This window comes from Channa argus, chromosome 20 (assembly GCF_033026475.1).
Source record: "Channa argus isolate prfri chromosome 20, Channa argus male v1.0, whole genome shotgun sequence".
In the NCBI taxonomy this organism is placed as follows: domain Eukaryota; kingdom Metazoa; phylum Chordata; class Actinopteri; order Anabantiformes; family Channidae; genus Channa; species Channa argus.
In genome coordinates this window covers 3,506,989-3,528,054 of record NC_090216.1, presented here as the reverse complement: position 1 = coordinate 3,528,054, position 21,066 = coordinate 3,506,989, and the positions used below count along the sequence as shown (strand labels likewise).

General features: G+C 44.0%; 2 protein-coding genes across 4 annotated transcripts in view; one reads left to right on the top strand and one right to left on the bottom strand.

Moving 5' to 3' along the window:
* Nucleotides 1–1,754: 1,754 nt before the first annotated feature.
* Nucleotides 1,755–11,090, bottom strand: ormdl3 (ORMDL sphingolipid biosynthesis regulator 3). Of its 2 annotated transcripts, XM_067487229.1 has the most exons (5): nt 10,755–11,090; nt 9,676–10,132; nt 8,872–9,080; nt 7,832–7,983; nt 1,755–6,765 (listed from the first exon to the last, which is right to left on the bottom strand). In XM_067487229.1, exons 3-5 carry the CDS (start codon nt 9,043–9,045, stop codon nt 6,630–6,632), a joined length of 462 nt encoding a protein of 153 aa, XP_067343330.1. In that variant the 5' UTR covers nt 9,046–9,080; nt 9,676–10,132; nt 10,755–11,090; the 3' UTR covers nt 1,755–6,629. The 2 variants fall into 2 exon arrangements, with proteins under 2 accessions (XP_067343330.1, XP_067343329.1); XM_067487228.1 differs by lacking the exon at nt 9,676–10,132 and having other exon boundaries at nt 10,755–11,085.
* wnt3 (wingless-type MMTV integration site family, member 3) overlaps nt 10,525–21,066 on the top strand; it is a 26,413-nt gene continuing 15,871 nt past the window's right edge. Inside the window, exon 1 of one of the 2 annotated variants that reach the window (XM_067487226.1) lies at nt 10,525–10,694. Coding sequence is in view for 1 of the 2 variants with exons in the window: in XM_067487225.1 (XP_067343326.1) it covers nt 19,384–19,463 (80 nt within the window). In the remaining variant the exon portion in view is untranslated. Of the gene's footprint in view, nt 10,695–19,055; nt 19,464–21,066 lie in introns of those variants that run through there. The other variant, XM_067487225.1, reaches the window with a different exon arrangement.

Below are 21,066 nucleotides of genomic sequence, written 5' to 3'. Positions count from 1 at the left end.
TTGCTTCAAGTTACACAAATATTATTTAGAGTCTTAGAATCTTCTGAGTCTTAGCATAGGGACATTCTTGAGCTCAGTTTTGTGTTAAAAAAAGGTGCAGGACACATTTCTGGATTTACATTTTTATCTGTGCTTTTTGTTAGTGAATGAAGAGTAACAAAGGTTGTTTTCATGGATGTTGTTGGCTCCTAATTGAGTCACCGTTATTCGATATCACAAAGAAAACCACAAACTTCATACAGTATATCACTCACTGGATGGAAATCATTTAGCCCACATTGGCTCGTGTTAAAAAAAAAAATGATGGTTGAATTATCAAAATGTGGTGATGTGACTTTGCAAAATCTAATTTCCCATGATTCAGATGACCCAAGCTCGGCATTGATTATAAAATGCCGGCTGCTTGCTCTTCAAATATTGAGCAGTGAGCGACTGAGGGGACTGCTCAGGCTCTCCGCAAACTAAAAGGTGGAGGGTTTCAGCGGGGTCATAAATACAAGCAACCTCAAAAAGAGATCTGCTCACGCCACAAAGAAAAAAGCTGCTGGAAAGATCCGAAAAATGTGTTAAAGAGTTTAAATAAAAAGGAGCAAACAACATTATCCTTAAGTGTGGAGCATCTGTCACTGAACCTTATTGTGCCTTTTCCATCATTTTACATAAAAGAATAATTTCTAATGATCAGACTAGAAAGCACAATGTGTTATGTGCATCATGTGTATCTGTGCTTTGCTTTCTTTGCAACCTTCTGGCCTCTCCGCTCCTGAAATCCAACCTACATCTTCTCAGACAAGTTGCACTTTTATTTTTATCTTGCAAGTGAAACATATAAAGATTATTCTGTAGATCAGCGTGTGAGTCACAGCTTTTTGTGTGAAATGTAGTGAGGGTGTCACACAGAAATAACTTTGACCGCATAAGACATGTAAATACTAATTTAAGTATTCCCAATAAAATGTGGGGGAGCACAAATTGAAAGGTATATATTTAAATCCATACCATGAGGCTACAGGCAAACATATCATCAACATATTCTATACTGTCTACTGCTTCGTGCCACATCTGGTTCTAGTTTGCACCACCTCCTGAGACAAAGACTATGCAGCACTGTGTTCGCCCAAACATCCAATTAACAGGGCACTAACCTCAAGAAAGTCTACAGGCCTTCTCTGGAGGCCCCGTAGAGTATTTCAGTGCCAGCACTGCAGCTTCAATGGGCCACTGTCCCCTGTTGTTAGTCCTGCCCTCGGCTTTCTCGGTTAGTTCAAAGACCCTGTGGGGTATCCAGGGCTCGTCATTAATTGATCCAGTTCTTCTTTGGTTCTATTTATAGTTGACTGCTTCCTTACAGTAAAGCCTCCTGTACTGAAAGTCATGATTAAGCACATTATTATCACATGTGTGTGTCACTGTCACAGCAGGGTGTCTGCGAGGGAAGCGATGCTATGTTTTGTTTTATCTCCTCCCTGATGCTGTCACAGTCACAGAAAAACAGATCACACGCAGTGGGGAGCCACGCAGCATGGGGCATGCATATTTCAAACGCTCAATCTGAAGAGCTGGCACCAGCCCGTGTTCTCTCAGTTGCTAAGGCCTTGACAGGGAGGGACGCTGCCATCCATATTGAATGGGGGAGTTGGTTGCGTGTCAGCCATTTGAATTTGTTTATCTCAAGGAGGGAGCAGACAGGCCGTCTGCCCAGTATCTGCTCTAACTCTTCCCAAAGTTCAGATGAAAGAAAATCCAATACGTAATCAGAAGGCTTCAATGGTATTAATACAGTTTCTTCAAAATTTCCATAGCAGTGGGAAAATACAGGCAACAGGGACAGAATGATGATCCTTTCTGACTCATAAGCTGAGGGATTAGTTAATGACTTAAAGCAGAAAAGTTGGTACTGTACTGGTGCAATAATGTAAACAGGTAAAAATCATCAAATTCACCAAGTCAACTGAAGTAAAACTGCTGAATATGAGCCTGCAATACCCTGAACATATTAAAAGTATAAGTCGCACTACAGTAACCACCCCTCCTTCTCCAATCCGGGTGGTCTTGAGGCAAATAAAAGAGAAAACAAGAAAAACTAAACTAAAAGTAATGAAATGTGGGGGAGCTCTGGAAAAGCAGGTTGTCCACTATCACAGCCTCCTCCAAGTGATGTCATCTGGAGGCGTTTTCATCCAGAAGACGAGAGATTTTTCAATATAGTAAAGTCAGAGAGAAGTTTAAAAGCATTATTGTATATTTACACCCTAAACTAAAGCCACAGGGAGCAAGTTGAAAATTGGTCAAGTTTAAGCCAAGCATTTAACTCTAATTAAAAAAAGGCCCCCAAAAGCTGCGGGCTGCTAATAACGATTCTGATTAGGGCCCGAATGTGCTGTGTTAAATTACCCTGCTGTGTATGAAATCTGACTTGTGTAACTATGTATACAGTATTTGTCTCATATCTTGTGTTTTCGCAGCTGTTAATGATCACAATTGTGCAGCACTGCCGTGGGTGCTTAGGGTGGGGCGGGCGATACGATCAGGACTCTTTGAGATAATGCAGCCAGCAGTTCACAAGAGAAAACGACCGGCGAATAATGCACTTTTTTTTTTACATGAAACCTATTCGACATATGAGACGTGCAAAGTATGTCAAGTGCACTTTTTGAAATGGTCACATATTCATTAGCAATTAACACTTAACCCAGTTTGTAAATTTTGACTGCTGATATTGTTATTAATTATTATGGTTCTGATGAATATTAAAGCTCTATACTATACAGTGTACATGTGGGAGCAACGTAGCAAAATCACTGTATCCATTTTCCAGCACTTGCCCTGGTTATTGAATATTTATTGAATTGACACTGTACAAAAGTAGAAAAAACTATCAATAAAAAAATGGGACTTTTACTTTTACTTGGCAACCTGACCTTTATTTAATGGGTCAAAACACCACATGCTCCCTGTCATATTTATATACAACTCTCCAAATCATGACGCTTGTGGGTCAATTCAGGGAAAGTACTGTCACAGGGAGGAAGAAATAATCAAATTTCCACGGGAAATCCGCGTAAGTCTCCACGTGCATAACCGAGCTGACATAAAGACGAGAGGAAGAGAGCAATAATCTCTCCCTTGTCGCTTCCTATTTATAGGGGCCAACGTCGCCTCTGATTAAAGTCAAAAACAACCACTTGCTGCCCTCTGCTGGAGAAAGGTGGTTTGACACGTGGTTCTGTTTAAAACCGTTTAAAACTAGTTTTGTCTGCACCTGAATCACATGCTTAACATTTACTTGTATTAATCTTTGAAATACAATTGTTGCCAGTGTGTTGTACATGTATTATAAAATACTACATAACAAAACTTTAATTACATTACACAGGATGCAACAAAGTTGAAAAAATAAATAAATTCACCTTGATGACAGGTATTAATCTAAAAAAAAAGTTAAAATTTAAATTTTATTGCCATGGCTTTAATAGTATAACATTTCATTTTAGAAAAGGACACCTCTGCAAGGTAAAGCCTCTGTCATTCTAATCATGGACAGTTGGGGAAAATAGAGCTGATGAGAAAAGGAAATGTTTGCATTTCACTGGGAAAATTCCTTTCTTCTATCCATTCTAATACTGCACCATTACTTTCACTTAATTAATGTTTAAAAGGCCTCCTGGTGTTGTGTGACGCAGCGAGTTCAGCAAAGCTCCTGTCTCAGCTTGCAACGTTGAAATAAAGACCGGGGATTACATTTTTGATTGATGAAGCGCTGGTTTGTTTCCAGGTGCAGCTGACAGAGAGTACAGAGCAAGACAGTTTAATAATGTCTATTTTATTAGTTTGATCTACTGCAGCAAAACATCTAGTGTCACATTCTGAGGAGACTTTGCATGAAATAAAACCTCCAAAGCAAAGAACAAGTAAGGACATAAATGCAATTTATCTAACTCAAGACTAAAAATCAAATTCTGAATAAAGCTGCTACTACTATCATGTACATTTTTATGATTGCATCAGTGCAACAAGCACAGTAAGAACTAAAAATCTGCTCTAGCAAAGGGATGACTGTTCTGTGAGGAAATGTCCAAAATATTATTAAACCTTTGAACTGAGCTTAAACAAAAGCTACAAGGTAAAACATTTGATGACTGGAGATGCCAATATATTTGTATATTAAACAGTGTTCGTCTGTCCTACAGCAGACAGCAATACAACTGCTTTTAAAGTCAGATCACACATTGAATACTCAACCTGTAATGTGCAAACAGAAATTAATTAAAGCCACAAAGAGGCGGGAGGATCGTAAAAGGTTCGAATCCCTTCATAGGTGAACAGGATGTAGTACCAAACATTCAAGAAGTTCACATCAAATCTGTACACTAAAGTGGAAAAACTTGTTTTGTCCCTTTGCCACAGTCTTAAATAAAGCAAACATACTTTGTCCATTTCACTTAAACACTGAACATGATTCAAAAGTGCAAGTACAATAGTAGAAAAGTGTGAGATGATATTGGAAAAATATCCTATGTTGTGTTAAAGCACTCTTGCAGAACTGACATTTCCTTCACAGAGCAAGTACAGTCATCATCGCATCTAATCTACATTCACTTCAACCGTCTTTTTTTAAAAAAAAAACTGTTGTCCCAAACAGTCCAGTAAAAAAAGAAAAAGAAGAAGAACATTGCGTGGTCGCTTTGTGCTACAACTTGGAGAAAGCCCTTTATGCAGTAATGAGGAAAATATCACTGAAAAGCACCGATGAAGAAAAAGGAAAACTGTAGCAATTCTACAGTTTGTTATCGGTTGAATCCATTATTAATTAGGTCGATTCAGCACCGTCTGCTGAATAAATGAATGGAACTGGTATAACAATTAAATATATGTAAAAGCAGAGGCCTGTCTAATGGGATTTAAAAGGTGATACTGGTACCACTACGACCACTGTGAGCAATATCACAGCTACTGTGAATGAGCCTCGGTGCGAAATGTGAGATAAACACTAATGCCACTGAACACAAACATGGGAAACTGTTGAACTTTTGAAATTTAGGATAGAACTCTGTCAAAGTCTGCACAGTATTCTGTATTGTGTAAAAAAAAAGAAAGAACACAATACTTTTTCTTTCTGTGATTAGAAAAACATGGCTCACGTTGTTTTCTGCCATTTTCCTTCATGGATTTTAGTCAAATTTAAAAGAAATAAAAAACACATCAAAAGATTGTTTCGCCACTGATACACACCTACAATTTAAAGCTATTACATGTTCCCTCTCATAAACTACTACAAGATGAGACCTGCCATGGTGAAATGGATCATGGACACTGCCTCCACCAAACATCAGGTCCGATCCTGATTCTCCCTCTTGGCATTAACACTCGTTTTTGCACATGTAGTGTAGGGGTTTCCCGATTCACTCGACAGTGAGGTGCAGGCAGAACCAGAGAGCTATGGATACATGTAAGTAATTCTTCATACCTCTCTGTTATGCTTTTACCAGGTGCTCCTCAGTAAATGAGATCGCTCATTTGAGTCCAATGAGAAATTGGGGTCTTGAAGAGTCGTTCCATTTCATAGAGAGATACTCTGTTTTATGGGGAAAACCGTGAAAGCGCGGGAGCATAAAAGACAAATTGGAATGGGGCCACAGTGAACATCTCTGCCCTGCGGCCAGTGCTGTTCAGTGTCTGACTTCACAGGAGGCTTTGACAGCACCTCTACACCACATTGGACCACATTTCTATTAAAAAAATAATTCTAATAATGTTGAAAAGTTATGTATCTCAGTTGATGCTAAAGCTTGTATTCATCAGCCACAGATATGGCACAGCAGTAAGGAAAAAAAAGAAACAGAAAACACTCTAAAGCCGTACACCACTTGTGAGCACTGAGCTCCATAAACACAAAGTTCACTACCAGTGGGGAATCTCCCCCAGGAGGTAAAGAAGCCATACACAGAGCTAAATGAAGGCCAGACGATTATGCAGACCAGAGGTTAGTTGTGACACAAACCAGGACAAGGGGAACCCAAATAAGGAAGTGGTCAGATAAAAATAACGACTTGCTTAACTTCCCAGTCTTGGCCCTGATTGGTGCAGTGAGGGCTAAATATAAAACCTTGTGTTTTTTTCCTGTGTTTGTCCTCCGCTGCATTTCGCTGGTCCCTCACCGTTTCATTTTCCAATTGTTATTGTACTATTTTCTAACAGCAGAAACCTTAGGTCGTGTAGGAGTGAAGCCTAATAAATACAGCACTGTATCGTTACGTGGAAAATGACTTCGATTGTGCCATCGGATACAAAACAGCACGTGACATTTGTGCGACCACATTGTGCCCTCAGCCAGACATTTCTACAGACATGGGCAGACGTCTCTCCCGTCTCTGGAAAACCTGTAACTCAAAAGAGAGAGGCCTCAGTCACAATGGTACACTTGACTCTGTCTTTGTGTGTCTCTTTCCTGGGGTTTGGTAACATGGCAGTATCCCCAGTAGGCTTCATTTAGAGTGCTGCTCAGCAGAGCCGAGAGCCGAGAGCCAAAGAGCCAGCGCTGGATCTGTAGCCAAATCAGAGGCCTGATACTTTGCATGTTATTAGCAGCCCACGGGGACGCCAGAAAGAAGGTGTCCTCTTCCACCCTGTCAGTACTTATTAATCCCGAAGATCCTCACGCCGTGCAGCTGCGGCAGCTTGGGGATGAGTACAGTGAGCAAGGAAACGGTGTTGACCACAAAATGGACCCGATCATATTTTGTGTAAAAGCTGGTGAGGATATACCTGAATCAGGGAAAAACAGGGGAAGAAATATGGTTACAGGGAAGAAATGAGCGGCAGACGAAGCCACGTGAGCTATTTTGTTACAAGCTTAAGAAACACAACAAGGTTCATTTTTATTCTAATAACAGCAGCTAAATGTTCCTTCACTCAGAAACACGGTGCCAACACTGCGATGTGCGATGCTTTTTTTAAACAGCATCAGCAACATCAGCGATCGCTGAATGAACTCTAATGCGACTTCCTCTATGAAATCACAAAAGCGTGCTGGCTGCATGTCTGCATGCCGGGTGCAGCGATGTGAATGTGAAACAAGAAGCTAGTGAAACAAGAAACTAGTGATCGGATGTGAAAGTGTTTTTTAAGCAGCAAAGGAAGTTGGTGAATTAGCAGGAGCGTATCTGCTGAACCAGTGAGGACAAAAAAAAAAAACAAACTCCCTAAAGACCTCTTCAGATGTATAACCTTTCCATCTGCAGCCTAGACTCTGGCCACTTGTCACTTCCTGCTGGCAAAGCTCCCTAAACAAAACGGTGCAAAAATAAAAACCAAATGCACACCTGCAAAACTGCTATCGCCACAATGTTCAAGCTGAGCTGGCAAATAGACCCCAGGGAACCAGAGTGTTTCCTGTAAACTCAACTCTGCTGCTTAATGAGGACAGAAAATGGCAGCAAGGAGCACTGCTGCAAACGATGAGGCCTTCGACCAACTCGTGAGCCTGGTGAACCATAACAGCTACACAGTAAAGTAAAGTGTGTATCAATATAAGCTGAATTACAGGTTGCACTTAAAAAGTACTAACTTTAGTTAAAAGCCCCAATACGTAACGCTTTTTTAATAAAATCTTAGTCCCGTCACCTACTGTGGTTAGTGATCATCTTAAATATAGCAATAGAAATCTATGCGAACTCATATTTGGCTCTTTGGCTTCTGATGCTGTTGTTGCTGGTTCAGCAACAGCTTCGACAAATGCTTACGCACTGCTGTCACGCTGCCGCTGCCATTTATGACGGTGGCCTACACGGGAATGTACCCGAGTCCACGTTAGGTTTGAAGGGCCACTTACAGCACAATAGGTGTGATGGTGAGGAACTTGCGCGAAGCCGTGAACTGCACGCCATAGTCCATCTGCTCCCAGTGCGTTAAGAGGCGAGCCTTGCCCTGATCTGGCGTCTCGAATGGCGTCCCTTTCACCGTGTGGAGCAGAAGGTACATGCACTGCAACGGATGAGAGGAAAAACGGTTACAACCGGAACGTGTGATTTGTTTTCAATTCAATTGAACTTTTTTTCAAATTAATACAGTGCCAACGCGTGACGGAAATCATCGAGCTACTTTCACATAGAAAGGCGAAGAACTGATGGAGAAGAAAAAGACTTTTCTAACAAATATAGACAATGTGAAGATGATGTCACACTGTCCTGAGGAGCCTGCTTTCCTTTCTGTGTTTAGACTTTCTGTCATGATTCTGAAAAGCGTTGCCACAGTAGGTCAGTGGAGAAGTGCTGCCTTAACTTTGCCCCATTTCACCAAATGGGAACAATTCAACAACTTTTGAGCCAAACTAAACAAAAGATGTGCCCTCGCAGGCAGCAGGCCGAGCACATACGTCACAACATAACGTGATACGGCTTCCCAGGTGGCAGAGCTGTCCATATGATAACACAGTGTAAAGCCCAAACCCAGTTAGTGAGCCATGTGGCACCGTGCACTGACATAACAAGAACAGACTGTACTGCCTTTTTCTGGGAAACTGAGGGCCAGACAGACAGTCTTAAGTAAGTTTATGACGCATGACTGAGGAATACCTCAGGTTGAAACATGACTGCCTCCATTTTATTAACAAAGAACGTGAGTGGAAGGCATGGTGCCATTTCCTCCTGACTCACAATTGGAGCAGCTGTGCTGTTTAACTGACCTTTTCACTGTGCTACCTTTGCTGCCCTCTGTCATCTGCTGTCCTAAAATGTCCCTCTCCTGTCACTCACCAAAGCTAAAATCCTTTTACCAGGCGGGCACTGCAGCGCGTGTGGAACGTTCGATAAACATTAAGGCAAACTGTGGCGGCGGTGCTACTGCTGCCTATGGCCATTCGGCCGCACTGACCAGATTGTGGATGAGGTTGGTGAGGGTCCAGACCACGGGTACGCTGGCAAAGGGAATGCTGAGCAGGATGATGTGCAGGAGGCCGATGCCCAGGATGTAAGACAGCCACATTCCCCGGCTGTTCATGACTCGGGTGTTGGGGTTGACCTCGCTGTGCGCCGTGCCCACGTTCATGATGGCGGCGGTGCTACTCCAAAGTGCGTAACCTACTGTATGACGTAGAGACAGTGAACGAGCTTAGTTTGAACAAAACTGGTGGGACTCTCTTGACTTGTTGGTGGCTTGGTCTGTGGATGGACAGTATATCTTGAAATATTCTTATTACGTGACTATATGTATAGAAACGTATGTGAATGTGCGTGTGCCTTGTTCTCGTTCCAGTAGCCCACTTCTCACCAGGTTGCCCTAGTTCCCTAACACCTGATGCGGAGCCGAGCCGGTTGTTTTTCCAATTGTCATTGGCAACAAGGGAGGCAGGCAGCGTTAGGGGTCTTGCCTAAGGGCCCACACTGGATAATGACCGTGCCTGAACCGGGAATCGATGCTTCTACTTAAATGCCCAACTTTCATGCTATAATATCACTGCAGGGAATATAATTCAGAAGCTGCACACTATTTGTTGTAAACCAATAGTCCTACTACTGGTTTTCCGTCTGTGTATGTGTCTCTGTGTTAGCCCTGAGACAGAATGGAGACCTGTCCATGGTGGACCCTACGTCTCGCTCAATGACAGCTGGGATAGGCTCCAGCCCCCCACGACCCTGAGCAGGATAAGTGCTTACAAGAATGAGTACGAGCACTTACATTTTAGCACTTGCCGATACAATACAAATGGCGGCCTGGTAGCTCAATGGATCGAGCAGCAGGTTGGGATGCAGAAGTCTGCAGGATCCAGAAGTCTGCAGGATCCAGTCCAATGAGCCTACTATTAAAATCCTAATCAATCCCCTGCAGTTAATCAAATCCTACCAGAGTGGAAATTCTTCAGCAAAGACAATGGCGGTGGCCGCTGCTTAATGAGCAAAGCAACTGAAAAGAAAAAATAAATGATAAGGAAATAAAGATGAGCAAAGCGCAGACTTGGGGACAGTTACAGTTAGTCATTTAGCAGAGGGTTTTATCCAAAGCAACTTACAAGGAAGCAGCGGACACTATGGACACCACTGTCTTTCCCAGGGACACATGTAGCGAAGAGGATCGGAAATCCAACCACTGACCCTGTGGTTCGTGGACGACTGCTGTACCAACTGAGGGCACATCCCTAGATGGATGGATACCTATTACTATTCTTTGGTGGTGTCCCCATGAGTGTTTATTTTTTTGTCCATTAAACTGAAAATTAAGTCAGAAATGCTTTGGTTTTTACACATATAAGAGGTCTGTCACTTATATATTGGCCTATCAAAGTGTATAACTTTACAATTATGGATTCATGTCCGTTTCTATGCTGATAGGAAGCGTGTAGCAGTCCTACGTGTTGTATCACCACTCAGTCAAATCTACACAAAGCACAAGCGCTTCGGATTTGAAAAGCGTTTTCCCCACTTGCCAGCGCCTTCTGTGGTCGTGGCATGATGGAAATTTATTAAAAAGTGGCCGCTGAAGTGCGGGGAAGCTGTTGAGCAACTCGGGATCTGTCTGGCCAAAAGCATGTGGACTGATAGAAGTGACCCAAGTCGCAGGCGTTTGGTCACCGGAGCATATGCAGTTTTTGGAACTTGTCAGAGCTTAAAATACAAGTGGCTATAAAAGGGTCCATAACGCGGCTACACACGGAGACCTACGCGGAGATCTACAAGTGGACCAGCTGCAGCCCCCCGGAGGTAAATGTGTGCTGTTATTTTGTGTACAATAAGTGGATTTTAAGGCGACAAAACACTCACTGCAGAGAAAAATGGCTTCACCTCCGACCTGTATTGGCACTAGTCCGTTATCACAGTTTTTGTCTCAAAGATGCCTTCAGTTATGTAACGGATCCGCTCACTGGGAGACTGGCGAGGCTCCAGCGCTTCGATCCGTCCCAGGGCAGAGCCTCCGTGCTTCAAACCGGCAGCTAAGTAGCACGGTCCGCTCGTAGACACATAATCAACCGAGACACATCCACTTTTCCTCCGTTTTTGGGCCAACAGCTGGCGACATCACAGCAAGCTCGTCACGTAACGTCATCGCACTTCGTTTTCACGGCCCCATATTTCGGGTGAGCCTTTAATGCCTCGCATTCGGCTGTGATTGGCTGCCTCGCGTCAGGTGGCCTGAACTGACCTATCAGCGTCCTCCTCTTTTCCTTTCGGCTGCTCCCTTTCAGGGGTCTCCACAGCGAATCATGTGCCTCCATCTAACTCTGTCCTCTGCATCCTCTTCTATCACACCAACTAACTTCATGTCCTCTCTCACTACATCCAGAAATCTCCTCTTTGCTCTTCCTCTAGACCTCCTGCCTGGCAGCTCCAACCTCAGCATCCTTCTACCGATATATTCACAGTTTCTCCTCTTAACATGTCCAAACCACCTCAATCTGTCCTCTCTGACTTTATCTCAGAAACATCTAACATGAGCTGTCCCTCTGATGTCCTCAGTCCTGATCCTGTCCATCCTCGTCACTCCCAAAGAGAACCTCAACATCTTAAGCTCTGCTACCTCCAGCTCTGCCTCCTGTCTTTTCTTCAGTGCCACTGTCTCTAAGATGAACAACATCTCTGGTCTCACCACCGTCTTGAACATCTTTCCTTTCATTCTGGCTGATACTCTTTTATTACACAACACACCTGACACTTTTCTCCACCCGTTCCAACCTGCCTGCACTCGCCTCTTCACCTCTTTTCCACACTCTCCGTTGCTCTGAACCGTTGACGCTAAGTACATAAAGTCCTGCACCTTCTTCACCTCTGCTCCCTGTAACCTCACCGTTCCACCTGGGTCCCTCTCATTTACACACATGTATTCTGTCTTGCTGCGGCTAAGTTCATTCCTCTGTTTTCCAGAGCAGACCTCCACCTCTCTAGATTTTCCTCCACCTGCTCCCTGCTCTCACTACAGATCATGATGTCATCTGCAAACATCATAGTCCATAGAGATTCTTGTCTAACCTCATCTGTCAGCCTGTCCATCATCAGAGCAAACAAGAATGGGCTCAGAGCTGATGCTTGATGCAGACCCACCTCCACCTTGAACTCCTCTGTCACACCTACAGCTCACTTCACCACGGTCTTACAGCTCTCATACATGTCCTGCACCACTCTAACATACTTCTCTGACACTCCAGACGTCCTCATACAACACCACAGCTCCTCTCTCTGCACCCTGTCATACGCTTTCTCTAAATCTACGAAGACACAATGCAACTCCCTCTGACCTTCTCTGTTCCTCTCCATCAGCATCTTCACAGCAAATACTGCATCTGTTGGACTCTTTCTAGGCACGCCTTCCTCCTCTCCTTCTTCGACATGCAACATGCATATTATGTGTGGCGGTTTTGTTTTTTGTAGCCTACATTTTCCTTCTCCTCACAGAATACTTTCAGTAATACTAGACCTTCATCATCAGAATCATATGCTGTATGCAGATAGGAGAAAGTTCATCTGCGCTCAAATTAAGGCTTGTACTACACCTGAAGGCATAATTTGTCTGCAAGTCAAAATAAAACCAAAGTGTAATGAAAAACAATTAAGCTTTAATTGATGTGCCTACATTTAACTGTATGCATATAGCAGTTAAATTTTTGAAATGAACAATGTTTGGATTTTTAAAGATTATGGATCAAATGGGAGATGAGGTGATGTCTTCTTAATACTTCCTAAGAAAGTAACACATATTCCAACAGGCCTGGCGCATTATTAAGAGTCTGCAGCCATGTCAGAAGCTCTGCGAGGCCACCACGGACACACCAGTGCTTTGTACAGCATGCAGCTGAATAAGCTTCCTAAATTAGGGACAGCAAATATCAGAGAAAAAAGCTGATGCACCTACAGTCGTGGCCTGGTATCGACTTTTCCTATGGTTTTTGTTTGCACTGGAACAACACAAAAAAAACACAGAAGAAAAGTCAAACTTGATCAAAACCTTGCTTGAGGCCATGAAAAATTACTGACGAGGCTGATACTCTGGCCTCCAAAATCAAAGATCAACAGTGTCATGTTCTAGATGCCAAGATGAGCTCTAATACTAATTTCGGCCTACAGTAGCCCGAGGCTCAAGAGGTCAACTGTGTTCTACCTGCATGCAATGTTACATGACACCCTCAAAGGTTTCTAAGGGGACTCCTGTGATGAGGGGCATCAAACAGGTCTCATAGCATGTGCTCATAGCCTTGGGTGCTGAAGCTGTGTTAGCTGTGTAAACCTAGAGCTCTGTTCACCTGCGAACTCAGGATGACAATGCTGTGAGATCACTGCTGGCACCGGAACAATGGGCAAAGACGGGAGAGTGACAAAATATCATATATATATATATGTATTTGTTCTTAAAAGGAGCTTCTGCCATTCACTGTAGCAGCAAATACAGTGGAAGTGGCTGCTGTGCAAAATCAGTTGCCTGGATGCAGATTAAAAAAATCAAAAATAAAAAAATCCCTTTTTAAAGCAAAAGCAGAGTAATTTTCTTGAACTATGACTCTTTTTATTTGAGCAGTATACACAGGATCATTCTTAATTGGAGTTCCTCCTCTCGCTGGTTGTTGCTTTCATGTTTTGCGGTACAATACTCATCGGAGGAACACATCTACGCTCAGCCAAGAAAACATAGATATGCGATCTTTGCCGTGAGACAATTCTAGCTGCCAACGGTAGAATCAAAGCTTCAAAGTCCTGCGGTCGTATCCATTTCTTCAAACCCTTTTTTAATAGATGTTTAGATATGTTCCTCTGTAGTCTACCTTTCTCTACACTTTGCCTAATGCCCACCGGGCACCAGGCAAATGCTTTCACACGTAATGTGATTCTGTTAATAGCACTAATGCCTGTTGTAATAGCTTTTAATGATGAGATGCATCTGTGTTCGGGCATCACCTGATGCCTTTAGCTCCGGGTGAACACAGAAAAGACCAGTGCTGAGACTTAAACCCAGGGCCTTTAAGCTTGGTCTGCATTTGACTTTCAATTCGATGAACTGGCATTTTTTTTAAACTTTAGTTCCACATTTTCTTTTGCCGTTTTTCCTTCGGTTAAGGGCTTCAATGGCCGGGGATCCTGTCCCGTCGCCGTAGCTGATGGTAAATTCTGACATGACATTTAAAGTTTTAAGGCTGCTGAGTTGCTGTGAACTAATGCAGTGTGGTTTCTTCAGTGTGGCAGAGAATGCAATAATGAAGTATTTGTGAAAAGATGTTGCAATTCTTTCAGTGTCTTAATCAAATCATGACCTTTAGACAAACCAAGCAATGAAAACAAGGCATCTGCTGGTTCAGTTTTGTAATTCTGGTAAATTATGACGCGATGTGAATGATAAAAATATGCACAAATGATTTATTTGCAGCTCAAGTTGTCACGTTATTGCCATCCTGACATTTATGAGCTTCTAACTGTGTGTGTCCAGCAGATGTCAGCATTAACACACTGTGAACTAGCTACACTTACACTGATGTCACCCCAATACAAGCGCAGTCAAGATTCTAGGTAAAATATTGTGCTCTTACCTTCAGCATTAATCCAGTTTGTTACTGCCTGTAAAGAGAAACACACGGAAACATGATGTGCGTATCCTTCAAACATGCATGTTTTTACTTATCTGCGTTGCTGTAAGGTCAATGTTTATAACGTGGCAGTGAGTAATCATACATAACGCCTCTGAGCACTTACTTACACCAAATATGTAGATAATTAAGGTAGATTTACTGTCCAACGAGAAACTGCATGGTTTTAGGCCAAATAACTCTCAGTGCCTGCACTTGCATTTGTGGTCTTATGCCAATTTATTAAGCACTTCAAGCTAGAGTCGGTGCAGTCTGAGCTAACAGCCATACGCTCCTATGCAAATTGATTTTAGAAAAACATCAATTCAACTTTTTGGACGAGTTTGGAGGTTGCAGTTTCTTGCTTCATCCTGAAAGTCGATTTAACACGAATAAGCTTGGTGTGCAGTGTGAAAACTGAATTTCAACTCGCGTGCCAAAGGGAGATTTGTTCAAATGAAACAAAAGCCAACCGATTATTGTTGGTGTTTGTCAGCGTGATCATCTGTAAGTGAGCTGCGCTGCAGAAAAATCGCTCCTAAAAATGTCAATGGTCAACGGCACTGCAGTTTGTATGGCCTGCAGATGAGCTGGATGTGACAGGAATGACACTAATGGGGCGGTTTTGTCCAATGGGAGAGGTGGACTTGTGACCCAGGCAGGCTTTGGACGATAGCCTCGCTGGAAAAGGCTGACGCAGGGAGTCCATTATTGCCCCTGGAGGAAGCTGAGGATTAGAACACCAAAGAATTTCAATAAAAGAAGTGTCTGTTTGGGGGTCGGGGAGGGGCAGAAGGATGGTGGAGGGGGTCGGGTGCGGGGGGTTCCCCTCATTGTCCCGCCGGTGATTGAGAGCAAGAGGAGGGGAGAGGGACGGCATTGTGTTTGCAGCTCTTCTGAAGAAGGTGGTTATTAGGGGGGATGGCTGAGGAGGGGTGAGGGACGGGGAGGCTGTTGACTCTTCATCTTGTGTGAACAAAGTCTCTGGCACATAGCTCTCTTCTGTCCCTCTGTCCTGGACTCCCCTTGTTTACGAGAGCCATGAATTCTGTCCCTCTCCGTGGGGACCCCCACCAACTCCAACCTGCACCGCAGCGCATTGTGGGGCTTAAGTGCCCTTTAATTAGGCCGCCTCGGTGTCCGGCTGAAGACCGCTGAGGGTTTAGGCTCTTCTCTGTGGGACCTTGCTGAGCACACAAATAGAGCTTCCCTCACACAGCCAGGGGATGAAGTGTTTGCCGCTCTAATGAAAAAGGCTTATTTGGGCGAAGAGTGCTTGTCGTCTATGCCCACCGCATTACGAAGGCCTGACAAAGGCACTGATATTATCTTTAACACTCATTTCCAGGACACATTAGCGGGGACTCCGAGGTGAAGCTACACTCTCTCAGCCACCGAGAGGCACATTTACTTCCAAATGTCTCCAGACAAATCGCAGTAAACACGATGTACTTCCTGTACACATGCAACACACTGCTCACTCAATATCAGATAATTATCTGGGATTAATTAATTAAGTCATTTACTTCCCTGATGGAAGCAAAAGAAAATGCAAGTGAAGTGGGACATTTCCATCTTGTGCTTTATCTAAAATAGCGTGAATTTATGCAAAAAACCCGGAATTCACGCACGCAGCCAAACGCATTCACGGCTTCGTCAACTTTTAATTATCCTAACAGCAAAATGCTCGGGAGTGTGACAGAGGAGGTGAGAGAGAGACACTGGGAATTTTCTGAAGAGCTCCAACAAAATGAGTAATTTGTGGATGGCACATAGCGTGAACGGCGCACGGGGTTAGGGCTCTGAAAAGGACGGATATAAACATGGGAACAAGTGGAACAAAGTGAAATTTGGAAGGAATGACAGACAGAGAAGATGGATGAAAAGGGAGCGGGGCGGGATTGGGCGTGTTCAGAAACTTTTTCGCTACAGCCCAGTGTGTGTAGATACCCTCCTAATCCTGGTTTTATTGGCTGCCTGTGTCCAGCCATGCTGGTCGGATTGAGTGTAGAGATGTGTGTGTGTGTGTGTGTGTGTGTGTGTGTGTGTGTGTGTTTGTGGGGGGGGGGGGGGGGGGGGGGGAGCGGGCTGAACACATGTCCTTCTTTGTGGTAATACACTGATTAGGCCTGAGAAAGAGCTGGACCTGGTTACAGCTTTTCTCAGGTCACCGTAGAAACGGGCCTGGTAGGGGACCTCTGTGTGTGCCCCCCCCTCCTCATGAGCACCTACTGATGCAAACACACAGACTTAGGCCTACCTCTGCAGAACTCCGTACGAAACACAACCCCAAGTGCTGCCATAAGCCCCCCGATGTTCTTGACCTTATTCTGCCTCTCCAGACAGTTCACATTGCACTTGTGGCCTCAACCTGAAACACGTGGTTTCAATGTTGTTCAGATGCCGACCGCAGACTGATTCCTTTGCCTGCTCTCATAAATTAGACCCCATCTCCATTCCTGGCCCTGCACGCAGTCTATCGCTCCTGCAGATAAAATGTCATCCAAATCCCAGCGCTGAGCGAGGCACATTTTTGACGATGCTGTAACACACGACAATGTCGGTGATTGAAACCAGATCGCCCTAATTGTCAGCACCACCATGACATACCGCATCTTGACTCAAGGCATTGAAAAGTCATCTTTATCGGTATAATGTAGAAGACTCCCCACTACAACTGGCAAGAGAGGAGCCTTCATACAAGTTTCACAACAATATCTATCAATTACTGTCACATTTAGAGCCCCCCCCCCCGTTCAAGGAGGGCGGTAGGTTGAGTGCTGCTCAGTCACTGCCTGTTTTCCTATCTTCTTTGTTATGGAGAAATAAAACACAGAAGGGGTGAGTAAAGGGGGGGGGGGTGACTCCACTACTGACCTCTAGTCTGTGGTCACTGGGTTGTCCCCCTGCGGTGGAAACTCAGCCTCCTCTCTGCAGAGTGCACGCTCCCAGCCCCTGCTGAGCCACCGTCCAGCCCCCTCAGTCCGCCGAGCTCACTCATGGCCCGGAGGTCCCCAGCTGAAGGACCACAGCCTCCGTAAGTATAAATACTGCAAATACAATAAAAATCCCTCGGATGTGTCAGTATTTGTAAGAGTGCATTTAAAAAACGGTGTGAGCGAAGACATTTAGCAGCAGTGTGAGGTCACCGTGACTGGATGGAATCTTCAGAGACCACTAAAACAGTCCCTTTTATTAAATCAGGGGAAAAAAACATTTGTCAGTGACTTGTGCTGTGTTCCTGCTTGGAAACACCTCTCCAGAAGGCTGTCTTCCAGTCGTGTGTGGTAACACACGTGGATTTAAAAACTGCACCGTAGGTGTGAAAAAAGGGCCTTTAAATCTCATGACAACGTTCTTAATATTAAGGAATCGCAGCATTTGTGAAACAACATGACCCCACAAACAGCAACAATGTCTTAGAGGACCGTTAGTTTGAAATGCTCTTAATGCCTAAGAAACTTTCCTTCATTAAGAAAAAGTTCAACTCTTTGAAGTCAAGTGGGACATTTGTGCTGGTTAACGCCTTTTGTTATTGGTTTCGAATTGTCTTCTGCAGCCGTCTTTGGTTTTCATCCATCTGACGATCACAGACTGATAATCCCTTGAGACAAAACTCTTAACTAGATTCTTATCACTCCAACACTCTTTGTTTGATCTCTGCTGGGTATCTTGTTTGTATTCACCCTGATCTGTTTCCTTGCAGATGAATCAAATGCATAGTTACTTCAGGCTAAGTCCATCACAAACATCCCACTCTACTCCTTCACTCTCTCTGTGTGTCTCTCCTGCTGTCCCTCCTCCCCCTGTCTCACGGCTGCTCGCCCCACAGCCCATCAGAATGACAATGGTATTGATGTAAAATGTGTCGCCTTTGGGCCGCTGAAGCATATAACCTCCGCATGCCTGGCCCAGCCACCACCACAGTTTATGGCTTTATTGTGTCGCCTTTTATGTCTTCCCCTGTTGGGGTGGGTGGACAACAATTTAGAAAATTCACTGTATATGCCCCGGTGAGCGAGGCAGAGAGCATGCATGTTTTGACGTGTGTGTTTATCCGGATCGATCGGTCGGGGCACAACCCCTAAAAAAAATCAACGGCGTGCACGTCGGCGTGTGCGAAGCTGGCCCACATCCTCTCCTCCAACCTCTCCAGCCACTCTGGGGAATTCTTTTTTTCCCAGTGATCACAGAGGAAACAAGTTGAGTAACAACTCTACTCTACCTTTTTTTCACGTGTCCCTCCCTATACCTCCCTCTCTCTCATTTCCCTCCCTCCCTGCCTCTTTTCGCTCTTTCCTTTCTTTTCCACATTACCAGGGGGTGGCGTGTGATTGACAGATGGGTAGGAATAATAATTTTTTTTTTTTTTTTTTGCAACCTAAGGCCATCTTCTGTGATTGGCTTGCCAGCTGACATCTCCAAACCTCACCCCCTCCTCTCGTCCTCCCTACCTCCCCCCCCCCTTTAATATTGAGCCTGTGGATGAGGCATCCTGAGGGAGAAAAAAGTAGAGAGAGAGAGAAAAAGATATCTACCTTAGGGAAGAACCTCAGAGAGAGGGAGGGAAGGAGAGAACTGGTAGAAGCGTGTGTGCATGTGTGTAAGAGACACTTATTCTCTTAACTACTAGGAGACAGACACACTTTCCTGGCCCGACTCAAAGAAGGGGGGAAAACAGGAGGAAGAATTTTTTTTTTCTCAATATAATTTCAATTTTCCCCTCATTCAACAATCAAGCTTGCCCTGAAGCTTTCTCTTCCTGGAAACTGTTTAATTCTTCACTGCCTACTGGAAGTCCTATGTATTGATTCATTCAGCCTCTCACACACTGCAAGGCTTACCTCATGGATTTGTATCTGATTGGATATTTGGTGTGTGTGTGGTTGTCCAGCTCACGGGTGCTTGGAGGCTATCCCATCTGGTGGTGAGTAGAAATCCACAGTTCTAGCATCACATCCTATGGCTGCATAAAAGGCAGAGGAGAGAGAAAGAGACTTAATTTGTCTTTTATTTTTTTGTTTTTTTTTTTTGGTCAAATGATCATTTCTGAGAGGGCAAAATGTGCACTTTCAGTTGACTGCGTGGAAAAATGTTCTCCGGCCCAGTCCAAAGAATCTTAACCTCAAATACTAGTGTAACGGAAAAGGCTCGCCGTTCTTTCCCCCTCTACACTCAGGTCCATTTATCATATTGGAGAAGGTTATGATGCAAAGCTGGTGAATTAAGTAGTTTGGGGAATATGAAGTTAATAAAACATGTTTTTTTTTTTCCTGTTATGAATGTAAGAGAAAACTACATCAGCGGGTTGTTACCGGCACTTTAAGCACTTGCCAGGCATTTCCACAAAAACGTGCACATCAGTTGGATCATTCATTATTACATAAATTGTGGCCACAAGGACAACGACAACACTGATGCTGTTCATGAAAAGCAACAAAGCCTCGTAAAAGACTCTCTGCTTCTAAAACCAGTGCATATTTTTTAGTGAGGGACAAACATATAATTTCAGCAGAGCTTTCAGGAAGAATTATGACTTATGAGATCAGTGTCATTTAGTTTTGTTTGCTATTGTGCGTCACTGTTCTACATTCAGGCCGCCGGCTCCAACACATGCCGTGAACTGAATCAGGATTTTTTTTTTTTTTGTGCTTGTTTGACATGCATTGGATACAATATTTGGGGGCTGACAAAGTTGTTCAAAACATCGCAAATTATTAAAACCGTTGCAAATTTGCAGTCTGTCATGGGGTATCAGCTGTAATTAAATCTTTTTCTTCCCCTTTTTTTGGAGGAAAAAAAGTTAAGCATATCATTTTGCCCTTCAATTGTACCACAATTCACCCCCTCCTCTACGGATTTGTCAAGACACAATATGTTTAGGTGCCGCAGGGTTGTATTCTTTGTTAAATTATCCCAGATCGCTTTTGGCACCAGCAACTGAAATTTAGAGGTTTATCTCATTACAAATGCAGCTACATGCAGCTGACCTCATAGCTCCTGGTGTCCTTTTGTAACATAAAGCTTCTATTTTGGAGATATTTGCGTAGGCGTATGACAAAGCTCTTTTGGCTCGCGACACAATACTTGTCAGAGCTACTGCACTTTTAGTAGCCCAACGAGCATGTGGTCCCACCGTGGTGCTGTCCAAACCGCGAGCATCTTCTGGTTTCATTTACAGAGCAGGCAGCTGCCAAGCACACAGGCCACAGGGCTGAAGTGTTAATGGCAAAGAGGACTTTACGCTTACTCCTGGCTTCAGCCAGAACCACCAGACAACAGTGACAAAGAGTCTGGGATGCTCTCTGTGAGAATTACCTGCAGCTGTTCTGTTCAGGGAGCTTACCTGACACCGGTATAATGTTCAGACCGTAACAATGAGCACCACCTTTGATTTGGGGAATAAATTTTGAAGTGTAGGCTCAGGTAGGAGCTACTGGGGAGGGTGGAAAGATGAAAAGGCGAGCCGTAGCTCCAGGTGACTGGGCAGGTGCTGAGGAATGGGTGTCAAACAGCGCTGTCAGTGGCAT

Excerpts from the sequence above, each read along its gene's own strand:
- ormdl3 (XM_067487229.1), bottom strand. The coding sequence starts at position 9,045 with ATGAACGTGGGCACGGCGCACAGCGAGGTCAACCCCAACACCCGAGTC. Across the intron at positions 7,984-8,871 it reads CCAACCTCATCCACAATCTG|TGCATGTACCTTCTGCTCCA; the intron begins GTCAGTGCGGCC and ends CATCCGTTGCAG. Across the intron at positions 6,766-7,831 it reads ACCATCACACCTATTGTGCT|GTATATCCTCACCAGCTTTT; the intron begins GTAAGTGGCCCT and ends TCCCTGATTCAG.